At 54.4% G+C, this 17,939-nt stretch overlaps 1 protein-coding gene across 6 annotated transcripts in view; it reads right to left on the minus strand.

Moving 5' to 3' along the window:
* The window catches only part of RBM19 (RNA binding motif protein 19), a 129,962-nt gene that overhangs the window by 98,157 nt on the left and 13,866 nt on the right, over window positions 1–17,939 (minus strand). For 5 of the 6 annotated variants that reach the window (XR_009544317.1, XM_060170209.1, XM_060170212.1 and 2 more), the window contains 7 exons: window positions 16,497–16,627; window positions 15,560–15,681; window positions 15,026–15,122; window positions 13,374–13,484; window positions 10,992–11,192; window positions 9,606–9,735; window positions 972–1,141 (listed from right to left, as the gene is read on the minus strand). Coding sequence is in view for 5 of the 6 variants with exons in the window: in XM_060170209.1 (XP_060026192.1) it covers window positions 972–1,141; window positions 9,606–9,735; window positions 10,992–11,192; window positions 13,374–13,484; window positions 15,026–15,122; window positions 15,560–15,681; window positions 16,497–16,627 (962 nt within the window). In the remaining variant the exon portion in view is untranslated. The remainder of the gene's footprint in view (window positions 1–971; window positions 1,142–9,605; window positions 9,736–10,991; window positions 11,193–13,373; window positions 13,485–15,025; window positions 15,123–15,559; window positions 15,682–16,496; window positions 16,628–17,939) is intronic. The other variant, XM_060170211.1, reaches the window with a different exon arrangement.

Raw genomic sequence — 17,939 nt, forward strand, 5'->3', positions numbered from 1 at the left:
AGATTTAGCCAGAGGGTCCCAGCGTGCAGGCTCTGATCTCCTGCTTCACCTTGACACCCTGGGCTTTCCCGCCCAATGCAGGCTGGCCTCCTTTCCACCTATCCACCACCTTCCTGCCTCTAGGACTCAGTGGACCCCGTCTCCCCTCCTGAATCCAGCTCTAGGATTTCAGAGCTCAAAAGAATTTGCAGAAACCAATCAGCTCAATCCTCACGGCCTTCTTCCTTTCCAGAACCAGTTCATGGCTGTCAGGCTGCTAGTCACCAATTCATGCATTAAAAAAAAAAAAAAAGGCATCGAGCATTTACTCTGTGCCAAACCCAGTTCACAGAAGCGGAGACTCTCCCCGTGGACAGTTCTCAGTCCAGTGGGGGAGCTCGCAGACCCCAGTCCTTTGGCACTAGAATCCCCATTTCCAGATCTCTGGCCCAATTCCTTCTAGAAGCCCCCCAGCGCCTATCATTTGGCATTTTCCCAATGCGTACTTGGAGTTCCCCATCCTTTTCCCCTCCACCCCCTTCCTATGAATGCAAAACTCTCAGCCCATCAGGGACTCCAGGCAGGACTGCCCCTCCTCCAGCTTCACTCAGTGCTGTGTCTTCTGCGTGTTCCCACCAGGCCAGGAGGGTGTGCTGGCGTTTACTTTTGGGTGGTTACTCTCGCAGACACCATCTGGGGAGGGGCTTTGTTTTCTGACTACAGCTCTCACACCGCATCCCAACAGGTCCCCTTCAAGTGCATGCAGGCGCCCCTGCCAGCCCCCAGACTGGTCTGGCCAGGGCTCCGATCTCCGGGTGAGATGTCTACTGGACAGCTCGGTGGAGGTGTCAATGCGGCAGCTGTTGGCTGTTAATCTACACGCTGCCACGAGTCACTCGTCCAGGCAGGATAAACACAGTGACCACATCAGCAGACTGGGTCTCCCGCCCCGCCACCCCCGCCCGCTCCCTCCGGACCGAGCGGTCACTCACCCCCTTCAGCGTCTCCTCGGTCGTGTCGAAATGGAGATTTTTGATAAACAGCGTGCACCCGGGAAGGCTCTCCTCATTCTCTTCCTCCTCCACCTCTGCTGAAGTGTCGTGTGCTGCTCCCTCTGTCAGCTTTTCACCTTCTGGGGTCTCGCCGTCTGCATGGGCCCCCCCTACCCCGCCACCAAAACAAATCTGTTAAATGATGCCTTATCTGCCTAAGCCCCGGGACCTAAAGCACAGAACCTGCCAGACCCGGGGGTTCTGTCTCTGAGTGGGCAGCGTCAGGAAGGGACGGCTTGTGCTGGGTTTCAGCAACTGTTGGGGGGTGGGCTGAGGGAGGGGAGAGACCGCCGTGCTTCCTGCCTCTGTTTTAAAGAGAAAAGAGCATGGAGCACAGACCAAAACCCGGGAGCCCTAACCTAGACTGACCCGCATTATATCACCCATATAATCTGAACCTCAAAATAAATTACTGTGAGCTGCAAATGTAAGCGACGTGGTCTTTTTCCTCAAAAACCAGCACTTGGTGAACTTTCAAAATAAAATGCAACTTAAAACTGCAAAAATTACAGAATGGGAGCAAAACTCAGAACGTCCTAAATACCCCTTGAACCTAAGGGATGTTACGTTCATTTAAAATCCCCAATATACATAACTTCAGGAAGCATACACATAAGAGTATGTTTTCATCTACACAAAATATATTCAATTCAGAGCTACACGTAACAGCAAAAAACTGAAAAAAAGACAAAAACCCACTATATTCATAAACAAGAGATCTGGAGAGTTATACTGCCACCAAAGGTTACACTAATATGTAAAGATGACGTTTCCGAAGAATGTTTAAAAACGTGGAACGATGTTCGTGACAGAAAAATTAGGAGAAAAATGAAGGTGCAAAACAACATACGACGTGACCCCAATCACGTTCTCTATCCAGAGCTTACGAGACACATACGCAAGAAGAGAAAATAACGCGCTCCCGGTTATTTCTGGAGACTGTGATTACGAAGGGCTCCATCCTGTCACTCCCACCCGTGACACGCCTACTCTGAAGGAACAGCATTGCAGGAGGAGGGAAGGGCAAGCGTGAGGCTGTGAGTTAGCAGGGCGGGCGTGTGGCTGTGGCTCAGGACGGAGCCCTGGTGGAGAACGTGGATGTCACCCGAGGGTGCCGGAAGCCTCACGAGGTTGGAGGTGGCGTCGTGACCTCTTGAGAAGTTCCGCTGCTGGAAAAATGTGTTCCGTTTGGGTCAACCTCCCCAGTTTTTCACATGATCGGGGCCTGGGGACAATCATCTCTTCCCCCACGTTCACGCTCCGGAAGCTCCTCCCGTAGCCCCCGGGGAAATCAAACCCCATCTCAGCCGTTCTCCAAGATGCCCGCCCGCTCCCACCCTCATGGTTCTGAGCATGTGGCCCCGACCCCCCCTCAGGCCTGAGCCCTGCACGTGCCAACCTGCAGCGGACGGGGACACTCATTATCTCGTGCCCACTTGCACGCAAGTAGTTCAAGGCCAAGGGAGCTTCGGGGCTTCCAACCCGTCCCCCATGCTCTCACGCCGAGCACGAGAGCCCTCTCCGTCGCCCCCGGCCCTTTCTGATGCAAGCCTACTGCTGGCCAGTCCTAACTGAACTCCAACCGCTTTGTCATAAAACAACTTTCAAGCCCTAATGGAAAGAGCGACAGTGAGGATGTTGCCCATTTCACATCAGCTGAACGGGCAGCCTTCTCCCTTCACGCTCCCTCGGAGTGAACCCAGAATCCAGACTCTCGCTCCAGGACAAAAAAGGAGAAATGTACATAAAGGCTCCTCCCCCACCCAAGCGACTAATGCAATTTACCCAGCGGGACTCCGTGGTGTGGCCATTTGTCCTCAAAACCCAACTTCCAAAGCAAAGCAGGGTAGAAAAAGTATTACTAATGATGGGGAAGCAAAGCTAAGCAGACAGGCTAAGATTCCAGGTTGTGAATGAGAACTTCAATGGAAAGGAAGACCACGCCCCCCAGCTGCGAAGGACACCCACCCCACTGGCTCGCCTCACGTCTGACGTGTCTTGGAGATAAAAGGAGAGAGGAAGGGGTGCCAATCAGATGCCCCACTGCGTGCGGGGACTGGGCTAGGCCTGCGAGGATGCTATCTCACCGCAGACCATAGCACTGCATCACAGTAAACCGGTGGTCCATGGAAAGTTCTGGAGTTCGCTGCATCTGAACTCTAAACCTCAGGCATCTTCACGTTGGGAGAGAGGTTCATGCGAGACTGAAAAAATTTTTTTTGTAGAGAAAAGAATGGGGGGGATGATGGTGACTGAGAGAGCACCGTGCTGGTTTAAGGGGCAGCCCGTTCGCGGCACCGGCCAATTGCTGTCACGAGGACAGATCAACCCAAGTGTGGCCAGGTGTTCAGAGCTTTCACGAGAAGCTGAAAATCCAGCTTTTCATGGGAAAACCCACATTTTAAAACTCTTGGCAACTAACTCAGCGGCATGTGGCTTCTGTACTAAGCAGTGGTCAACAGACTGATTTAAACCAGCTTATGGGCCTTCGTGCCCTGCTCCCCACTTCCAGCCTGGCAAAGCCCAACGACCCGTCCCTCTGCCTCTCCCAAGGGCCTGGAATCCAGCCAGTTCCCAGCGTGGCATTCCAGGGATCTGAAGCCTCACAAGGACAACAGCTCCGGGGAGCCCAGGGGCTGTGAGCAGGGCCAGAGTCCACTCCTTCCTGCCTCCCTGCCCCAGGAGCAAGGGCTGGTCTGCTTCAAAGCACTTATTTCAAAGGTCACAGGCCCCTGCCCAGGAAGTGTGATGTTTGGATTTCGTGACAGAGCTGAGATGAGCTTGCAGTCAGGGTTGGCACCCCAGGAACAGACAGATCCCTTCCCCGGAGGGTGAGCTGCCCTCAGTCCCAGCCCAGGGGGAACAAGAGGGGACTGCGAGGACGGCCAGGACCTATCACCTACCCGGGTGTGCAGCTGGCCTGGCTCCTCCCACTTCTACTAAGTCAGCCAACGCCCCTGACCCCCAACATCCGGGAGAACATCCAGCTTGAAATAAAAGACACGATTAAATGCAGCCTGGCTCTGCTCCAACAGCACAGAGGTGTCCGTTGTTTCTCCAAACCTCTGTGTACCCAGCCACCACCTCCCCCAATCTGCAACTCCCCCGGGATGCTGGAAGAGCTAACAAGACAAGGGCATCCCAGTCTCGAGATCTGTTGAAAAAAGGGGGCCTGAAGAACACGAGAAGGGGGCCCAGAGACCGCAGTCAGGAGGCAGCGCAGAGCTGTGAAAGCGCACGGCCTTCGAAGTGAGAGTGGTCTGGGTCAGGGTCCCCGTGAATCCACTCACTAGCTGTGTGCCCTGGGTGACTGGCTTACCCGCACTGCCTTAGCACCGCCACCTGGAAAATGGAGACACACACACACACACACTCTCTCTCTCTCTCTCTCTCTCTCTCTCTCTCTCTCTCTCTCCCCTTTTCTCTGCTGGCTTCTTTGGAAATTCGAATGTCTGCTACTCCATACGCACGCTGGGTCCCCGGTCCAGGGCTCCGTTGCCTCTTGTGTGGATGACGGGGTGTTCTCCTCACTGGTCTCCCGTCGGCACCTGTCCCTGGCCTGCCAGCTTCTCCCATTCTGTCTCCTCGCCTTCTCCATTCCAGCTGCACCAGCCTCTATTCTGATCTCTGAGCCTGCCAAGACCCATCCCTGCCACAGGGCCTTTGCACTTGCCATCTGTCTCCTCTGCCTGTTCTGCTCATCCCATTTTCCCAGGCCTGGCTTCTTGTCAGGTCTCAGCTCAAACGTCCTCCCCTCAGAGCTCCTCCTGTGCAGTTGTCCCCAGCACAGGCCTGGCCACTTGCCATCAGAGCCCCCTGGGTACCTTTCCTTCAGAGGCCTTACCCCTTTCTGAAATCACCTTATCGGTTCACTTCTCTGTGTCCCCCAACTACAAGGGGAGCTCTCTGAGGACGAGGCCACATCTGACTCAGTAACCTCTGCACCCCCAGCACCGGGCCCAGAGCAGATGCTCCAAAAATATCGGCGGATGATGATCTGCTACACAAATGGCACCTAGTGTGACTGACAGGAGCTGTGGGGTCACAGCTAGGAGCACAGACCTGGGAGCTGGTGGCTCCGGGCACAGCCCAGCTCTTTCCAGATGTGTGACTCTGCATAAGTCACTCAACCTCCCTATGCTTCCTTCTTTGCATTCAAAAAAGGAGAAAGACAATCACAGGGTCCACTTGCAAGACAATTATGAGAATTAACGCACAGAAACCCAGATAAAACAGTGTCTGGTCCAGGGGAAAATGTCAGGAATCCCTACCTCCGCAGGCCCATTGCTGGAAGAGGCAGGCCAGCTGGCTGCAGGCTTTTGAGAAGAACAGAAGAGTGCAAGGGACTGTGTCTCTGTCGGCCACATCCCTGGGAAGAGCGTCTGCCCCGCTCAAGTGGCCAGGCCCTGCTACGACCCATGCCCATGTCCAGAGAGGTGTGGAAACGGCCAAGGGCCAAGGACGAAGCCAAAGGTCACTGTTAAAAATGCTTTTCTGCCAGGCTTCCCTGGTGGCACAGTGGTTAAGAATCCACCTGCCAATGCAGGGGACATGGATTCGAGCCCTGGTCTGGGAAGATCCCACGTGCTGTGGAGCAACTAAGCCCGTGAGCCAGAACTACTGAGCCTGCGCTCTAGAGCCCGCGAGCCACAACTACTGAAGCCCGCGCGCCTAGAGCCCGTGCTCCGCAACAAGAGAAGCCGCCGCAATGAGAAGCCCGCGCACCGCAACGAAGAGTAGGCCCCGCTCGCCGCAACTAGAGAAAGCCCGCACGCAGCAACAAAGACCCAACGCAGCCAAAAATAAAGAAAATAAATAAATTTTTAAAAAAAAGAGAAAGAAAAGCGCTTCTGCCCCTGGCCTCAAGTGGGGTGACGACAGGAAGACTAGCAAGGAAAAAGGAGGTATCACAAAACGAACAGATGTTTGCCAACGACCTCACCAGGAACCAGGAAAAGTGGGAAGCAGCGCGGGATGGGGATGGGGATGGGGATGGGGATGGGGGCGGGGCGGGGTGAGGGTGCGAGGAAGGCTCGGAAAGCAAGGTGGGCTGGAGGGGGCTGGGAGAGGCAGGGGGGGAATACCGTCCATCTGTAGTTGGCACAATAAAATCCAGTCACGCATCACCACATGGGGCTTTATTATAATCAGGCCGCAGAATTTACGGTCGCTCCCTCCCCCTTCCGGCTCTCTGCGCGGAAGGCTGACAGCAGAGACTGTTATCAGTTGCAAGCAGCTTTTCAGGACCTCCCCCGACTTGGAGCCCTTTATCTGGAGGTGAGGGTCTTGGTTGTGGGGAGATAAAACACACTGTCCCCCTCCCTCGAGAACGGTACAGGGAATGGAGGGCTTCGCCGAAAAGAAAGGTGTCGGGGGTGGGGGGCGCTGGTGAACAAAACAACCCTCTCTGTCCACTCCCCTCCTGCTGCCTTCTTGCGGAGCCTGAGAAAATCCAGGGTTTGGGGGCCGGCTGGTCCCCGGCAGTGGGGATGGGGAAATGGGGAAGCTTCAGGAACCATGTGCAGAGGGGCAGGCGTGGGGGAGCAGCAGGTGAAAAGGAACAGCTCGGGGACCGGGGAGGGGACCGTGTATGTGATACAGGTAAGAAAAGGAACAAAAAAGGGCAAAAGGAGGCTCGGGAGATGAGTCCTGCGGGGATCCGCCTGACGACACAGGACTCAGCGGGGCGTGAAATCAGCTCAGGCGTGCACAGCCTCTTGGTCCCCATCCGATCTATTTGCTGCAACTACTGGCTCCCTCCTCCTAGCTCCGAGGCCTCCTTTGTGTGAGGGGCGGCAGGACCCTGGACAGCAGCCCCCTAAGAGGCAGGGCCTGTTGGGGACAGTCTGTCTGGGATGCTCTCAACACCAGAACGTAGGCCCGGGCACCCAGGGGATGCTGGGGGCAGGCAGGGGCAGCCCTCCACCTTCCGACCAGGGCACGCTATCTCTGCAAAGCCTCCCCTCGCTGTGCTCCAGAACATTCTGCACCCAGGGCCCACTTCTATTACTGTGACATCTCAGCTACCCCCGAACAGCCCCACCCGTCCTCCTAGCAGCCCGGGAGCTTCTGGGGAAGCGGTATGTGTTGGGCCCATCTTGGTCGCCCCAGCTCAGTGGCTGGAATCCAGCTGGTGCTCAGGGCTGAGTTAGAGACCATCCACTTCACCTTATGCTGCTGAATTAGGACGAGGGTCAGAGAAACGGTGACTCGGGCGGCTTCTCACTGAACTCTCACAAAGGCCTTCTGCCCATTTTACAGATGCAGGAACAGCCTCGGAGGCTGGTGGCTTTGCCCAGTCACTGGGCTAGGCGGGGACAAGGAAGACAGTGACTTCCCCGGGAGCTGTAAGCCTCACGTACGGAGGACCCAAAGTGCTTAGTGCAGGGCCAGGCATGGAGGAAATGCTGCTTTTGCCTGTGGATTCGCTCAGCACCTACTGACTGCTCTCCCACCAGACGCCGGGCACCTTCCTGGGTGCCGGGGCACAGCAGTGCACAAGCAGACGAGGTACCCGCCCTGCGGGATGGACATCTAGTGAGGGAGTCAGACAGACACTGAGGAAGGGAACCCATAATGACACACTTCTGGGAAGCAGTAAGCCTTTAAAACAAAGTTTAAGGGTGAGGGGAGGGGTGGGTATAAATCAGCCCCATGAAGGGAGCCACGGTTACGCGATGGGTGGCGCCACGCTCTGATGCTTAAACAACGATGCAGAACAAACGTGCCGACGTCACCAAGCTCTACTATGTGCCGGGGCTTGGGACACAAGGACGAGGATGGCCCAGCCCTACTCTTCACAGGTAAAGAGAGACAGAGAGGCACAGAAACCCTTCTTCCTGCTTTCCTTCACTCCCTCAACTCACATTCCTGAGCTACCCCACGCCCGGGGCCCTACGGGATGCTTGCGCCCAGCAGTGAGCGAGACGGCCACGTGGCTCACTGTCTGGCAGCAACGGATGTTAAACAAGTAAAACAAACGAATAAACAGGATAAACACAAACTGTGACGCGTGTCACAGAAGAAAACAACAGAGAGAAGGGAGGGAAGCACCGGGACACCTGCAAAAGAGTGTGGCCACAGGGCAGCCGCCCCCCGGGGAGGCACCATACTTAGTGGTCCCGCCAAAGCTAGGAGAGGCCTCTGCTGGATCTGTTTCCAGGGCCCTCGCTCCTGGCAAGTCTGTGCTTTAAAGGAGGACTTGCTTTTGCCCGAAAAACATTAGTCATGTCCAAGTTTAGTGACTGAAGTTGAAACCAAGGTCGCTGATAATTTGGGGGTGATGGCTAGTTAAGAAGAAACCGTGACTATATAAAGAGAATTCTTCTTGATGGAAGCATAACCACGGTAGAAGAGAACGCTAATCTAATCTGTGGCCAGAAATAACTCAACAGGGGCTAGTGAGGGGCTTTTGAAAGATTTATATCAGTGGTCAGTAGGTAACCCCAACGGCTAAGGGATGCTTTCGGGGGCCTCAGAAAGCAGAGACTGAAGGATTTTCCTTCCTGACTGAAACAAGGCTTCTAGACCAGGGGTTCCCAGATGCCTTGTAGTGGCTTGGGCCGGTCCTGAGCAGGTTTTACCAATCCAAGATGAACTGGGAAGCGCAGACAGCCTAGGGAGGTTTATGGACAGGGAGGTCTATTCAGTTAAAGGACTGTTCTTTAATCTGAGAATTCCCATCCCCACCCCCATTCTTTTATGAGGACAATGGAGAGGGTATACAGGAGATGTATTTCTTTTAATCCTTATTTTAATCAACCGGCAACCCTACGTTAAGATGGAGGTATGGAGGAGGGATATTACCGATGGGCAAGATCTTAATGTCTGGGTAAGGGTGTTCTTCAAAGCTTTTCTAAAGGTCTTTGCTTCTAGGATGGAGTCGTGGTCCCCTAAGTGGTTCTCAGTTGAGGGCTGCACTGCCCCCTAGAGGGCATCTGGCATACAGGGAAGGGGTATCTTAGATCGTCACAATTACAGGGGCAGTCCTGACATTCAGTGGGCAGGGTCAGCAAAATGTCTTACAATTTGCAGAACAGTCCCGACAGGGAAGAACTGCGCTGCCCTGAGTGCCAGGAGCACCCCCTCCTCACCCGAGTGTGAAGCATCAGCTGAGGGTTGGGTCCCCGCCTCCCTTCCTTTTCCTGCCTTTGCAGCCACTGGGCACCAGAGGGCGCCATACCATCCCGGGGACCCGGGAGAATAAACATCTCCAACAGCCCTGCTCATCCCAGCGGATGTATCAATACGACCCAGAAGGCTATTTTCTCTTGCTCTGTTCCGAATCCCTGTTAACAGATTCTAGTGGGTTTTTTAATTCTTCCTTTCACAACCTATACTTGATAAGCCAAAATAGTTGGCTACCTTACGTTGTATCCAGAATTTTTATGCTCTATTTTTTTTAAGGACATTTTACGTGCCTATAAAATTCAAGAGATGGGGACCCACCAGTCTCAGGATGAATACAGAACTTTAAAAGAAATACCTGATAAACAATTTAGTGCTGCCCCCTAGCCCTCTGTCCTTCCCCTGCCTGCTGCCCCAGGACATCCTGATCTCAGGCCCAGCTCTTACCTGTTTCTGGCTCCATCCTGTCCTTTCCGGCCGGCTCTGCTGGTGCATCTTGGAGTTCTTTCTTCTGTGGGGCTGGGCTGGAAAAGATGCCCACCGGAGCCCACTCCAGATACAGGGGGACGTGGTGGAACTGCAGAGACGGGGCGGGGGAGGGACTCAGTCCACGACACAGACAAAGAGCCTGAGGCTCAGAGTATAGAACTCTATGTGCTGCCTGATCCCCTCGCTGCAGCTCAGGGTTCAGGTGAGAGGCTGGAGCATCTGCTGTCATTGAATACGTCTGCATCCCCCGGTACTTTCTCTAATCAAGAGTGTGAACAGGGAGTGGGACGGGGGAGCAGAATCACTGATACAGGGCAGCCCTCCTGGAGGAAGTGCAACAGGGCCACCGGACACCAACCATGCTTTCTCTCCCTCCACATACGTACACTCACAGGCAGTGAGTATACACATACGTACATGCAGAGAGGTTTTTTTTAAAAGAAGGATAAACAAGACACTGACAAACAGTCAGCAAAGCATTAAAGTCCTTGATAAAGAGAAGCTACTTGCAGTGGGCTGAATGGTGGCCCTTCAAATGATATGTCCACATCCCAACTCCCAGAAGCTATGAATGTGGCCTTATTTGGAAAAAAGGCCTCTGCAAATGTCATTAAATAAAAGATCCTGAGATGAGATCATTCTGGATTATCTGGGTGGGCCCTAAATCCAGTGACAAGAGTCCATGTAAGAGAAAAGCAGAGGGAAGATTTGAGATGGAGAAAAGGCCACGTGGACAGAGGCAGAGACTGGAGTGATGCGGCCACAAGCCAAGGGACACCTGGAGTCACCAGGCACCGGAAGAGGCAAGGAAAGATCCCTCCCCCCACCCACAAGAGCCTTCGAAGGGAGAATGGCCCTTGGGCACCTTGATTTTAGACTTCAGACCCCCAGAACTGTGAGAGAATACATTTCTCTTCTTTTAAGCCACTAAATTGGTAGTAACTTGTTATGGCAGCCACAGAAAGGAATACACTGACACATGTAACTTTTTCTTCCTTATGACCAAAAATCAGGAGGTAGCCCACCTACAGAATTGACTTTCAACTAATTGTAGGTATAAGATATCCAAAGCGCCGAGGATGATGGTTCAAAGTCATGGGGGAATAGAAAGCTGAGGAAAGCCAGAATCGGCAGGGAACCGAGGCAGGCTTTCCGGAGGATGTTTTGAGCCTGCCCCTCACACTGCCCCGTCCAGAGGTGCTCCCAGGGGCGGGATGACATTCACAATCCCGACAGACATGGCTGGTTCCCAGCAAGTGCTTGCACGTGCCAGGTCTATGCCAAGACTGTCCGCCCGTCAGCTCCCTCTGTCCTCTCCCTGAAGCGGGGCTCGGGCGGCCCTACCTTGGAGTAGGCCAGGTGTCGGAAGGCCTTGCGGGCCTCCGGCGGCTCCAGGAACTCCACGATGGCCGTGATGCCGCCCTCTGGCAGCAGCACGCGACCCAGGCTGCCGAAGCGGCCAAAGGTCTCCTGCAGCTCGGCCGCCAGGGTGCCGGCCGGGAGGTTCTTCACCAGGATCACGGTCTTGCTTCGCTCAGCGGCGGCCTGCAGGGAGGGGACAGCTCATGTGGGACGATGGAAAGGAGGGTCACTGACCCGCGACGCCAGTACTGATCGGTGGGTGACTCTGGACCAGGCGGCCATATGGGACCTCGGGTGCCAGGCCCTCAGGAAGCAGGTCCAGGAGACCCCACCCTCTCGGGTGCGCCACCCTGTGGATGAGAGGCGGCCCCGAGGAGTGGATGAGGGAGAGGGCTCTGCAACTGGACCCCCCCAGGTCAGATCCCGGCCCCTCCACTACTGAGCCGAGGCAAATTCTGACAGCGCCCAACCACAGTCCTCGCTGGACCTTCCAGGACACTCCAGCCCAGGGCCGGGATCGGCATCTCTGTGCTAGGGGTCTTTTCCCGGATCTGCAGAACGCCTGACGCCACACGTGAGAAGTTAACACCCCGTGGGAGCTGCCCGTGGCTCTCAGGAGTTGGCGTGTCACCTGTCCTTTGGGTGGGACAGCTCCGAGTTGGGCGGTGTCCCCCGGGGAAGGTGGCAGCCCACTGTTCCACCAGTGGCACTGGGACGAGCATGCCCTTTGCTGGTCTCCCCCCCCCGTCCCTTCTCGCCAGTGTTCTCCGTCCAGTGAACTACTTGCGCTTGAATCTTTGTCTCAGTCGGCTTTTGGAAGAACCCAAACCAAGACACCAGATATATACGGCCTTGAGAAATGCACTTGAATGTATGCAGCCCCTCCCCTGACATGAGGACACAGCACCTATTTCATGGGTCGTCCCAGGAAAGGAGTCAATCAAAAGCGTTGATGTAAGCACACTGCTTAGCAACTGCTAACATTAGCAATTATTTTATTATTAAAGCATGCTGGATGGAGAATAAAAGAGCCAAAAAAAATTAACGGGAGGATTCCAGGCATAGGGCACATCTGGGTGTGAGTCTCCACTTGGCCACCAGTCTAATTTGAAACCTTGGGTCAAGTGCTTTTCTTCCCTCTGGGCCTCAGTTTTCTTTCGTTTTTTTTTTTAAATTTTATTTTACATTGCAGTATAGTTAATTTACAGTGTTGTGTTAGTTTCAGGTGTTCAGCAGTGATTCATTTATACATATACATATATCCATTCTTTTTCACGTTCTTTTCCCACATAGATTATTACAGAATACTGAGTGGGGTTCCCTGTGCTATACAGTAGGTCCTTGCTGATTATCTATTTTATATATAGTGATGTGTATTTGTTAATCCCAAACTCCTAATTTATCCCTCTCCCTCACATTTAACCTTTGGTAACCATAAGTTTGTTTTTAAAGTCTGTGAGTCTGTTTCTGTTTTGTAAATAAGGTTTTTCTTTTTTAGATTCCACATATAAGTGATATCATATGATATTTGTCTTTCTCTGTCTGACTTACTTCACTTAGTATGACAATCTCTAGGTCCATCCATATTGCTGCAAATGGCATTATTTCATTCTTTTTTACGGCTGAGTAATATTCCATTGTTAATATGTACCACATCTTCTTTATCCATTCCTCTGTCGATGGACACTTAGGTTGCTTCCGTGTCTTGGCTATTGTAAATAGTGCTGCAATGAACACTGGGGTGCATGCATCCTAACCGTCCTTTTAAGGTGAAACTCTTAAGGTTTGGTGAGGCTGAGGAAACAGCAGTTTGGGGGTCAGAAGCCCTGAGATTGAGTCCAGGCCCGTCACAGACTCACTGTCTGATCTAAGTCCCCTCCCCACTCTCTGGGCCTCAGGTTCCCCATCTGTAAGATGAAGGGGAGGATGTCAGGTGTTCTCAGCAGGCCCTCCAAGACTTCATCATCCAGACACCTAAGAACTTCTACCTGCTAAGGAATAAGCACAGGGAGGAACCTTCCCCTATGTGATTCAAGAAAGGTCTCGATCCTGAAACAGATAACAGGTGCTCTTAGTAAGGTGCTAGGTCGGGGAACAGGATGCTTAGGGCCCCCCCCACCTGCGTGGAGAAACTCTTGCTTACGGCCCCCCATCCAGGTCCGATGGGCCACTGGGCCACGAGTCTGAGCTGATGATCTTTCTTTCTTTCTTAAGCGACAGTTGCAAAGTTAATGCCAATCATCTGTGAAAGGCCTGACCCTCCCACCCATCCACACATCTGCTGATGTGAGACTCCACCCCCAGCTCTCCAGGGGCGGGGGGCGAGCCCTGAGCAGCTCGCTGGGCTGGGCAGCGGGCACTCACCTGGCTGAAGGAGTCCAGACTGACCCCATTGTCGAGGAGGAAGCGCCGCACCTCTTGGACGAGCTGGGTCTCTCCCAGGGCCACGCGCACGGCCACGCTGCCCTTGGTCTCCTGTGGGAGGGAAAGGGAAGATGCCCTGTTGGCTGTCGGGCAGGTGACGGGTCGGCTGGCCCATCTCCCAACAGCCCGAGGAGGAGGCTTGCACGGAGCCGGACCCCGCGGATAGCCCCCGCGGATGCTCCCCCCGGGGACACCCACTCTGGCTTGATGGCTCTGGGTTCCGCATCTGTCAGGGTGAATCAAGAAGCCCACGCCTCCCCTCCAGCTTCCCCTCCCCCATCTCCCGCCTGCTCCCTCCCCTCCAGTCATATGTACGGGACTCATGCCAAGTTCATTCCCACCTGAGGGCTTCTGTGTGCTCACCTCTGCCCTCCATTCAATTTCTGCTAGAATGTCGCACCCCTGAGCAGCCTGCCTCCTGCCTCGCTCTCACACCCTCTCCCCTTACTCAGCTTAAGCCTTCTTCAAGTCATCACGCCAACATGCGGCACCTTTGTTAATGAGCTAGTGTCTTCCTCTGCTGGAAGGCTCTAGAAGAGCAGGACTGTTTCCCTTTAGGGCCCTGCTCTCTTCCCAGTGCTCAGAGCACTGGTGGGATCTGAACCAGCTGCAGCCCCTCCTGACTGGCTGAGGTCCAGAGCTGTGTGGCCAATACAGTGCCCACGAGCTCAGCCACTGGGCACCTGAAACGTGGCGCGTCCGAACCCAGTGTAAGACACGCACTGAATTTTAAACACTCAGTGAGGGGAAAGAAAGCAGTGCAAGACTGCTTGTCACTTTTTTACATTGTGGATGATGAACTAATAATATCTTGGCCGTATCGAATTAATAGAATAGATTCTATTCTGAAAAATTAACTTTGAAAATTAACTTTGCCTGTTCCTTTTTGCTTTTTAAAAATGTGGCCCCTTGGACATTTACAATTCTGTGTGGGGCTCGCATTCTATTTCTGGGGGACAGCGCTGACCTTCAGCATGGGGCAGGGGCAGTAAATGACGATGGCCAGCGAGTTTATGGACCAAATCTATGGATATCCTTTGCCTGCTGGCTGAAAAACACACTCCCAGGTTTTGCCAAAGATGAACTTGGCCACGGCCTAACTGGAGACACAGCATTTAAAGGAAGGTATGTGATCTGGAGAAGCCAAATGGACGGAGGGGAAGGTCGGGAGGAACAAGGCCAGACTTGGAAGAAGGGGACGGTCAGAGACCTACGACCTACCCCGTGCTCATCTCCAAGACTTGGGCTGGCTGGGCCCAGAAGTGGGTGGGACCACCTCTGGGGAGTGGTTCAGAGCAAGGGCAGTGGATTCGGGTTGACCTGGGTCACTCCACCTCTGCCTGTTTCCAGGCGTGTGACCCTGGGCCTCCAGTTCTTCATCTGGGAAGTGGGGCGAGAGGAGCACCGCACGCTAAGTGTTCATCGTCAGTTCCCTTCTGCACGTGGCTCCACACTCGCCCACGAGAAGCCAGGGCAGGGTGGATGCTTCCATGGGGGAGGCCCCAGAGGACAAGCTGGTGGACAACCCCAGCCCGACCCCACCCGCTCCCCTGCCCAGAGCCGGGGGCACATCAGACAGGGTGCCCACTCACATGGTCAAACACTTGGCTCTTGGTGGCGCTGTACTTCTGGGCGATGGCGTCGGCCACTGCATTCGGGCCCATGAACAGCGTGTTCCAGTTGTGAGAGCTGAGTCAGAGGCAGAACAGAGAGGTCAGACCGTGGCTGACTGGGGGCAACTGTTTGCAGACGCAAGGCCTGGAAGAAACGCGCTTGTGGGCCTGCCTTCCTAAGTCCCCGAAGCCTCCTCTCCCCCATCTTACTTGGCATGGGCCAAGTACCAGGGCCTGAAGACAACAAAAGCCACGATGATATTAATAAGCCCTAACGTCTGTCAAGCGCTTACTCAGCACCAGGGACCAAGCACTTTGCTTACATTGACTCAATCCTTATGACACCACAAAAGTGAGGCACCACTGATTCTTCCCATTTTGCAGATGAGGAAACTGAGGCTCAGCAAAGTTATGGATGAGGGGCTAAAGCCACCACGAGGAGTCAGGGTACCCTGGCAGCTAGGCAAGGAGGGGCGAGGGCAGCCAAAGCCTGGGTCAGAGGCAGGTATGGACCTGGAGCTGTTGGCTTTGTCTTTTGACTCTTTCTTCTTCTTGTAAGACGATGATCCTGGGGCGTCTGCGTCCTCGCTGGCCTCCTTCTTGATGGTGGATGGTAACACGTGGAGCATCCTGCCCTGGAGGAGGACGAGGGGAAGGGGGTAAAGACAGGAAGGGGGCAGGCGCTTCTACATCCTGCCCCGGGTATGTCGGCCTCTCCATGAGGGGGCTGGACCCAGCACTGAGACCCTTGTCGCAAGGTGGGGGCCTCGGGCAGGATGCCCACGAGGCCGCCCTGAACCCAGAACAGGGGCCTGGCCATGTGGCACAGGGGCCTGACTTTGTGACGGGGGACACCTGACAAAGCTTCACAGAGGACGCTGATCGGTTTGTAAGTGACACCTGCAGGGCTCCCCACCCGACTCTGTCCCTGTGAGGGTGTGAGCTCCACGCGGGCAGGAGCCAGGTTCAGCCTGCAGTCACAGGGGATCAATAAATCATGAATGAATGAACGAACGAACGAACGAACAGGAAAGGGAGGCGAGGCAGCCTGGGGCTTCGGCTTGTGTGCTAAGCACGGTATTTGGAAGAAAGAAGCGTTTCTTATATTCTACTGTGGCCATTTCAATGACTGGGTCAAAACTCTTTCTTTCCTTACTCCTTCCTCTTCCAAGTGGTATTTTGAGAGAGCATGTTCATTTAATCCACAGACACTTTTTAAGGGCCCACTATGGGCCAGGTGCTCCTCTAGGGGCTAACGATAGACCCGTGAACAGGACAGAGCAGACCCTGCCCCTGGAGGCAGCTCAGGTCAGGAGGCAGCTTCACGTGCATCAGGTGTGCTTCCCTAGAAGCGTGGGTGTGGTTTCGTGCCTGCGCGCACACGCACACGCCCACAGCCTCTCCCCATCGCCTGGGCCCGGCAGCCGCCCGCCACCCCACGGGCCATCACCTGGAACACCTGCCCATCCACCTCCGCGTAGGCCTTCACAGCGTGCTCCGGGAACATGAAGGTGACGAAGGCAAAGCCCTTGGGCTTCTTGGTCAGGCTGTCGATGGGGTAATGCAGCTCAGACAGGGGACCTGAGGGTAGGAAGGGCGTCAGTGTCCTGCAGGCCAGAGCTGGGTGAGAAAACTCTGGGCACTAGTCAAGCTATGGGTTTTAACCAGGGAGAGCGTGGAGCTGCTGCCGCCGCTTGGCCCAGGACAGAAGGTGGCAAGGGGCTGCCGTGAGACCCCCTCATGGGTCAGGGTGTCCTTCCACAACCCTTCGTGTGTCTATTCTGAGAGCAGAGGTGTCTGGCCTGGACCCTCCTGCATCACATACTATACGTGTGGCCTCGGGCAAGCCACAGGGTTTTACGGGCCTCAGGCTTCTCATCTGTAAAATGGTATCGTTAAGAATACCCAGCTCGGAGGACAGCGGGGAGGGTTAAACGCACTAATACGTGTCATGTACTAAGCAGTGCCTGCTGGTGACGTAGGGCCACAGAAGTGGCTGCTGGGATATTATTACGATGCTCACATTAAAGTACACACCTTCCACTCTGAACACCAGGGTGTGACCAAGTCCTCCTTCCCGGCTTTATCTTCCCGGATGGATACTTCGAGTCTACTGATGACCCCCTCTCCAGTGCCTGGCCCTGCCACGTAAACCAGGGCACCAGCCTGTGCGGGAAGATCTGGCGACAGGACAGCAGGACACAGGCCAGGAGGTGACACCAATTTGTCTGATCGCAGAATCCTACTCAGGGCCTCCTTGTCCAGAAGACAAGCACTCGGCTGAGCTCGGATCCCCTGCAACCCACAACTGGTCTCCGAAGAGAAGCGGGGAGACGCGCCAGGGGATCTTAAAAGCATCTAGACCTCGCCCTGCCATTCTGAGCCCTAACTTCCTTCCCTTCAACAACCACGACCCTACAAACAAGCACAGCTCCATGTGCCAAGGTGAACTACAGGCCTTCAAGTCTGTGTCCTGCAGAATAAAGCCAGCAACCACGACAACAATGAAAACGGCCCTCACTAGCAAACGCATCCGGATGCTCGGTCTGGAGAGCAAGACTATTTAGACAGCAGAGTTCAGACTGGTGAGCACTTCATATCAACACACACAGTGAGTGGGCTTCCAAGAGCAGAGCAAGGGTTCAGATACCAGGGACATCTCAGAAAACTGTACCCAAACCCCGTCAGTTCTGAGTTTAGTGATGAAAGCTAAGGGAGTCTGGGTTCAGACCACGAAAGGTGCCTGTGATGCCATCTAGGACTTCGAGTTCTGCTGTCTACATACTGTTTGAATCTTCACAGCCGCTCAGAGATGGTGAGGCCCATTTTATGGATGAGAAAACTGAGGCCAGAGGGGGCCGTCATTAGCCCAAGGTCAAGAGCTGCAGGAGGC

This window comes from Lagenorhynchus albirostris, chromosome 14 (genome assembly GCF_949774975.1).
Source record: "Lagenorhynchus albirostris chromosome 14, mLagAlb1.1, whole genome shotgun sequence".
Taxonomy (NCBI): Eukaryota; Metazoa; Chordata; class Mammalia; order Artiodactyla; family Delphinidae; genus Lagenorhynchus; species Lagenorhynchus albirostris.